This window comes from Alosa pseudoharengus, unplaced genomic scaffold (assembly GCF_046254945.1).
Source record: "Alosa pseudoharengus isolate Yale_2024_CS ecotype anadromous, Long Island Sound unplaced genomic scaffold, YU_APseudo_1.1 YU_APseudo_1.1_scf_1, whole genome shotgun sequence".
NCBI classification, from domain to species: Eukaryota; Metazoa; Chordata; class Actinopteri; order Clupeiformes; family Clupeidae; genus Alosa; species Alosa pseudoharengus.
In genome coordinates, this window is record NW_027468564.1 from 9,028,756 (window position 1) to 9,036,321 (window position 7,566).

The 7,566-nt window shown below is 39.2% G+C and overlaps 1 protein-coding gene across 1 annotated transcript; it reads right to left on the reverse strand.

Moving 5' to 3' along the window:
• Positions 1 to 48: 48 nt before the first annotated feature.
• Positions 49 to 4,411, reverse strand: LOC143116923 (interferon-induced protein 44-like). The gene is made up of 8 exons (XM_076278312.1): positions 4,309 to 4,411; positions 3,917 to 3,950; positions 3,604 to 3,818; positions 2,819 to 2,831; positions 2,433 to 2,607; positions 2,132 to 2,303; positions 1,339 to 1,439; positions 49 to 1,250 (listed from the first exon to the last, which is right to left on the reverse strand). Exons 1-8 carry the CDS (start codon positions 4,352 to 4,354, stop codon positions 1,044 to 1,046), a joined length of 963 nt encoding a protein of 320 aa, XP_076134427.1. The 5' UTR covers positions 4,355 to 4,411; the 3' UTR covers positions 49 to 1,043.
• Positions 4,412 to 7,566: the final 3,155 nt, after the last annotated feature.

Sequence of the window (7,566 nt, forward strand, 5' to 3'; positions counted from 1 at the left end):
TACACTATATGTATTTAGTTCAGTCCTCATCATCATCAATATAAATACTCAGCCGTTTAATCAGCCATTGCTTTGCATCTTCTCTCCATATATACAGCTTCCATTAGTAACCTTTGTTGTGTGCACTGCATGGTTCAGCCCCAGCATCTCACACTAGGAGGTGGCTAAAGGCACTAAAACCTACAGGTGCTAGCGTCTGAATGACTGCCAGCCATAAGTCAACACTGCCCTCCTCTGAGAGCTCCATGTCCCCACCTACAGGTCATTGGTGTGTAAGACACTCAAGAGCACAGCAAATGCCAGCAACAAAAGTAGACGGCTCCAGCAGAGACTAACAGGTCACTTACAGTAGTAGCAACAGTGTAAACTAATAGTTGTGCCAGGTAGCTAGCATTGCCACTGAAATACTGACCTGTGTTTTCAGTCATGGTTTTAGGGAATCAGTGTTTTACTAGAATGGACTTCTGCTTGGTTGATTTAAAAATTCATATTTTCACAAAGCTTAATGATTATTGGCATGGGCAGGGAGATGACAAACAGGTTTTTTGTTTGCTTGTAAAATAAATGAAATAACAAGTTTTTTTGATTTGGGATTCTCAATTGAATGTCAAATCAGCAAATCATACAAGAACAACTGCTTTTTAGCCTCAAAAATTACAAAGGCGAATAACAAAACACAACAGCAAATCACAAAACAAAACACAACAGCATATCAAAAATCACACAAGCAAATCTCCAGACACTGTTTAGATGTTTGTAATATTGATGTGCTGTTAGATAATTGTCCCTGAACTCCTAATGGAAGCAGGTGACTGAGGCTATTCACCATTACTCAAGCCCAGGAGGAGAAGCCTGGCACTAGACCCAGTCCATAATGTCAGCATTTATTCTCTGGATATCAATACACACAGACAGGGGAATTCATTATGCTATGCCTTTTTCCAGACTTCCAAAGCAAAGAATAAAACATTTTTTTTAAATATATACGATTGTGTTCAATAATACATTATACTATGATCTGAAATCAAACAAGCTCTGATAACTTAATGCTGATTATCACTGCTGCTGTTCATATTAGGATGAGTAGGCATTTGATCTTCCACGTGGTCGTTGGCGAAATTCAGGATGTGTGTCAGTGCAGACATTAGAAGCACATTTACATCTGGTTTCAGATTGATATCCTCATGGTAGTTTTTTACTGGGAATATGCAGTTCATGGCAACTCCCAGTTTGTTGCTGCAGTGCTCCATCTGAGGAGATTTTTGCAAAGAGGAAACATGTTGACAGTATCCTATAACACTTGCATACTGGTACACAGATTATTTGATGGAAACGTACCTTCTCTTTGATCTTCTTGCTCCTGTAGATCACTTTTAAGTCCTTCTGGACCTCTGGACACGCCATATCCACTTTTGTTAGCATTGCAAGCTGAGGGATTCCTGCCGGAGAAAGTCCCCATGACCATGGCTTTTATTTTTATTTGGACATTTTTATTTTGTCTTTCTTTAGACATTTCTCATGTCCTGGGGCCTACATACTGTATACCCTGGAAATCCAGAGTTCTCACAAGACCACAATGGAATTGTCTTTGCGAGACACTCTGGCAATGAGCAATGATGCACGATACTTTTTAACCTTGCATTCCGGGGAACCAGCTAAACTGATGAAGACAGTGCTGCAACGTTGGAGGACAGTACACATGGTCGCAGTGTTATCCGATTGCGTCGAAGTCCGAAATCATTCAGAGTAAACATGGTCTAGTGTTGCATGCAGTGAGATTTTTAAATGCATGCTTGTTACCGCCCCACAAATTGGGCCATTACATTGCTCTTTGCCAGACCCTTAATCTTTCTAGATTACTAGGGTCTGGATTTTCCAGGCTAGCCTGCATACAAAGCAAACTCAGAATACACTAGCACAATCAGGCCTACATACAAAGCAAACTCAGCATACAGTACACTAGCACAATCAGGCCTACATACAAAGCAAACTCAGCATACAGTAAACTAGCACATTCAAGCTGCTGAGGGAGCAGCAAACAGAGATCTACAATATGTGAAAAATCACTAGAATTCTCCTATAAGTAATTTTGTGAATAAATATGAGCGTGAATATGTTAATCATCACTTACCCATCTCACTGGCCTGTTCTCTGATATGCTTCATCTTCTTAAAGTCATCATCTTCCATCAGAGCAACCTTGTCTGCTGGAATGACACTTAGAAGGCAGTGAATTCTGTCACCCAGAGTGGGGTTGGTGAAGAAATCTGAGTCTTTCTCTGAACAGGGGCTCCTAGGATTAAACTATAGCGAGGAGACCAGTTATATCCCAGTGCAAAAATAAATAACCAGATTCTGTAAGTAAAAGAAAAAAAGGGCAAAATACTGTATGTGTGTGTGTGTGTGTGTGTGTGTGTGTGTGTTATGTATTACCTTATGACCATCTTTTATTTGACCTTTTAACACTTTGATGAGGTCTTCAGGAGGTGCCCCTTCAGAATCTCCTTTTTCCAGACCCATGATGTCACACAGGACAAAGGGCAGGAATTCTCTAGTTTCACCATCTCTGATCTTCTGGATTTTGAACTGAAATTTAAAAACAAAATGAGTTCAGAACTCCAATGTCTAGTCTGATGCAATTGACCTCCTTAAGCAGTGGCAGTCATTGTTTTCTGGAGGCATTCTCATGGCAGGAAGTTTTGAATGCTTTCAGTAAGAGATGGTGGAAAACCTCAAATTTGTTTCACGAAAATGATCAAATGGACGTGTGAAATTGCCAGTATCCCGAAAAGATAAAAAATATAAATATAGCAATTCACCCTTCAAGTCCCGCTCATCAAATGCATAAGAGCCACTTAACTCATTGAATGCCAAGCTGTTTTTGGGAGCTTTGTCCTAGAGTGCCAGCAATCTAGACCATTGTTGATGATTTTTGTACAGCCACAGCATATTCTGTGTTATAGCTATGAACACATACAATGGCTCGATTAAAAGGTGAGACTTTAAGCTCTCGGTGGGTGCAAACCGTTTATTTCTACACGCCTCTGTTCCTGAGAAATCTTAAGCTAAACAGTGGCTAGTTTTCATCAAAATCACTGTTTTTTTTTAGAAATGTTGCCTGTTACTTACTTGTGTAAACTTTCCGGGAAGTGATCAGCGAGACCTGGCGAGACTGCCACCTCGTGATAGACCCACGAAAATGGCCTGGTTTTGACCTGACGTGCATGCGTCACTGATTCGACCCAAAGCGGCAAACGAGTTATGATAAAATGTCCAGATAAAATGTCCAGATTGTGCGTTTTCATGAGTTTTCGATCGTCATATATTTCATTTCCATTCATCATAGAGTTCCCAAAATCACATATAAGGTGTGTTAGTTTCGTAATTTAAAAAAAAAAAGCTTAAAACGTAATATTACGTTTTTGGCACTCAATGCATTTTGCCACTCAATGAGTTAAGCATCAGCCGCACATGCCCCTGACACCAAAATTATGTTACAGTATGAGAGAGGTAAGTGTCTTTATACTACAAACAAAATAGATTTTAATGTTAATATAACATTAATAGTACTAGCATTAGCACCCAAAATAAATAATTTATCAACATGGAATCTCTCTTACTATCTTGGTGAAACTACGGTCAGTTGCTCTTTCGGCGATGGCTCCACTGGTCATTCGCCCCTGGAAGATGCTGTTTATGGAGTTGATGAAGCTGGACTTCCCTGCTCCCACTGGACCGTGGACCAGGATCCGCAGACTCTCAACCTTTGGGTTTCTCACTGTCATTTGTTTCAGTTTTGATTTCACTGTTTCTTCCTCACTGCCACAAATCATATAATGGGTCACTATAGCAAGTGTTCAAGATGAATCCTAATCATTTTGCCAATAAAATTAATTTGAAGAAAATATTCCACTCACTCCCACTTAATGTCTCGCCAGCCATTTAACATCACTGAGAGAAACATAAATAACACACAGATAATTGTACTTTTCTCTATCTCTCTCTCTGTCTTTGTGTGTGTGTGTGTGTGTGTGTGTGTGTCGAGTAAAGGTATTCTGCAGGTTATCGGTTTTATTTTACTAGATAGATAGATAGATAGATAGATACTTTATTGATCCCCAAAGAGAAAATTAAAAAAAACAATAAGTTTAGGTCCAACAAAATGTTTAGGGATGATCAGAAAATCTCATCAGACACTCTCAACTGACACAGTCTGTCTTTTGTCTTTCACTTTTGTGCTCATGTGCTGTGTGTGTGTGCGTGCGTGCGTGCGTGCGTGTGTGTGTGTTTGTGTGTGTCGGCTACTTACATAAACTTGGAGTAGAAGGCTTAGATGATTTAAAGAACCAGTCCATTTTGTCCTGTGTGTTAAAAGCAAAGAGGAAATGGTCACATGATTCAACAAACGTGTTGAAAATTACGAGTTCCGGCAAATTGTATTATTTGAATGCTTGTTGGGTTTCTACATCATAACCCTTTTTCATTACTTTTGTGCAGGGACTAGTAACAACATACTTATTTTCATGTTTGTTTCTGTCTGAGCAAAGATATACTTTGTTCCAGTATTCTTAAGTCTCTCCTACAGTGTTATACACATAAAAGTGTTATAGAAAAATGGTTAACGATGTTACATAAAAAATCACATTTCTTTACAAATTGATTCATGGTAGGTGCTATAATAGGCAAAGTTGTTTTTTTTTTCTTCTGCACAACACACAGGTTTAAAGGCCCACTACAGAGTGTTTTACTTTAAAATAACATTTTCCAAAATTATTTTGATGGCTCATTAACTCTTAATAGGGCGAACGACACTTCCGTCGCACTCTGAGCAGATCTTATGGCTTGGAAACTGATAGGTAAAGAGCTGATATGCTACAAGAATTTGGAGATCTCTTTCTACAGACAGTTCATACTTTCTTGCATTTATTATTGCGCTTATCAACTGTAGAACAGAACTTATTTAGTGACGCTTTACAGGTTTAATCAAAACACGTTAGATATCAAGGCTAATCAAAGCACATTAGATATCAAGGCTAATCAAAGCACATTAGATATCAAGGCTAATCAAACCACATTAGATATCAAGGCTATGTGTGTGTGTCTGTGTATGTGCGCTTGGTGTGGATGCATGCGTGTCTGCATGTGTGTAGGCCAATATGTATTAGGATGTGCTATGGGGAGGAACATATTTAATGGCTCTTTGATACTCAATTAATTAAAAAAAGGATTATTGATTTGTGTAAAATGCCCACACCACTTGGTGTTCATAGACAGGAAGCGGTGACTGGCACAAAGCAGCGTGTGCTTATCAGCAACTTGCAACAGTTTGACCTTCATAGACAGGAAGAAATAAATATCATATAATCTATACAGATAAAGCTTATTGTTATTGTTGTATGTGTCCTTGTTATTCTTTGTGAGAGGAGGGTTTTTTACTGTACTATCAGCAACTTGCAGAAACAGTTTGACTTTCATAGACAGGAAGTGGTGGCTGGCACAAAACAGCGTGTGGTTTAGTGTGGGTGCAGGATTGGATAAGTGCTCGTGGGAACAAAACACATAAAATGGGCCAATATTGCTTTGTGACCATGTTTAAGGGCTGCAATATTTGTACAGGGAATATACATAGTATTTCCCATTCATTCCATTCCAATGTCCCTGTTCGTACAAATAATCATGATGCTTAATGAGAATAGAAATTATTCTGTCACTTGAGTGGAAGTCCATTCTTGTACAACACTAATTTCCAAAAAAACATGAGTGATAACTTAGCATTTCAGTGTTGAAAGTTAGTTTACACTGCAACTAATGGTTAACTCTGTTGCAAGGGTCTGAGTCTGTCACGCCTACTTTTGTTGCTGCCATTTGCTCGTTACTCTTGTGTGTCTTTCCCTCCAATGGCCTGTAGGTGGGGGTGTGGAGCTTTCAGAGGAGGGCTGTTTGGACTTGCTGGCGTTCCTCTGTCTATATGCTACACAGGGTTGATGGCTCTCCCTTGGAAACCCTTGTGCATACTGACTCGAGCTACATTTACAGTGTGCTTCTCACTCAGTAACATCATGGCAAGATGGTGGAAAACCTCAAATTTGGCTCTCACTCGTTGACTTTAATCTACATTAGGGCTACTTTTGGTACAGTTTTGGTACTCTTAGTGTGGTGAGGTTTTCCTTATGTGTCACTCTACCCTTGAGCCAGCTGCCAGCTGCAGCTAGTGGTGTTTGGTGGAATAGATTCATAACAGATGACCGTTTGTACCTTACACATACAGTATATTGGTGCCTTCCTTCATAGACAATAAAGATCATACACTCAAAACAAAACTGCCACACATGGACAAATGAGTCATTGACTCGTATAAATGAGTGCAACATTGACACATTAATATCTCTGATTAATGAGAATAAATAAATTAATAAATAGATAAATAATGTAATATAACTGTGTTGCAATTGATTATAGATTCACAGTTGAATGCAACTGAGCCTCATGCACTTTCACAGCTATGGTATCAAAATTAACTACGCAACCTAACACAGTCACATGCTGGCTAAATAGTGCTTCAAATCTACGTAACAGATTGCTCCAAAGCTAAATGACAGATGGCAGAAAAACACACATGCTAGGTCTGTGCACAAGGGCACAAAGTCATTGTAATAGTTGTAATAACATTGTTGTCTTTAGATATTTAAGCAATATAGCACGAGTGAGAGTGGGGTTGGTCATGGATATTCCAACTCATGGAACATCTCTCGGCCAATCAGAAACAAATAAATAGTTCCATAGAACCCAATTGTTGTATAAAGTAACTTAACTTCTTAAGACGTAGCTTGCATATTCATTATTTTTGCCTGCAAGGCAGCACAACTGGAAAGAAAACTGTATTAAAACGTATGAATTATGGTTGTCCTACCTTTATGAGAAGCAGATGTCTGTGTGTATACCACTCTATAGCCTACTAAGTCTGAATGTCAACAACTTGCAAAAACAGTTTTTTATTTTCATAGACAGGAAGAGGTGACACAAAGAGGCGTGTGGTTTTGTGTTTGTGACTATGTGTGTGTGCAGTATCGCTTTGTGACAATATTTCATGGCTATTGTATTTTAACAAGGAACCCAAACAGTTTCCCCATGTTGAAATCTCAACACATATTGTCATACAAATGCCCCTGTTCATTAAAATAATCATGAAGCTTAATGAAAAAAATATATTATTATGCCAACCAATCAGAAACATTCAGTCTAGCATCTACAGTAAGTGAATCCCTAAGGGCGTGATTTCAGTCAGGATTTCCCTAACGCCTGGTCCAGTCTAGTTTCTGAATCCCTAAAACCATGAGTGAAAACACAGCTCAGCATTTCAGTAGTGCAAATGCCAGCTACCTGACACAGCTCAGCATTTCAGTAGTGCAAATGCCAGCTACCTGACACAGCTCAGCATTTCAGTAGTGCAAATGCCAGCTACCTGACACAGCTCAGCATTTCAGTAGTGCAAATGCCAGCTACCTGACACAGCTCAGCATGTCAGTAGTGCAAATGCCAGCTACCTGACACAGCTCAGCATGTCAGT

What these genes read in the sequence shown, in the direction of transcription:
- LOC143116923 (XM_076278312.1), bottom strand. Translation starts at nt 4,354, where the DNA reads ATGGACTGGTTCTTTAAATCATCTAAGCCTTCTACTCCAAGTTTAT. An exon ending in GCCTTCTACTCCAAGTTTAT is followed by an intron (nt 3,951 to 4,308) that starts GTAAGTAGCCGA and finishes TGTTTCTCTCAG; the next exon opens with TGATGTTAAATGGCTGGCGA. An exon ending in AAATAAAAGATGGTCATAAG is followed by an intron (nt 2,304 to 2,432) that starts GTAATACATAAC and finishes TCCTCGCTATAG; the next exon opens with TTTAATCCTAGGAGCCCCTG.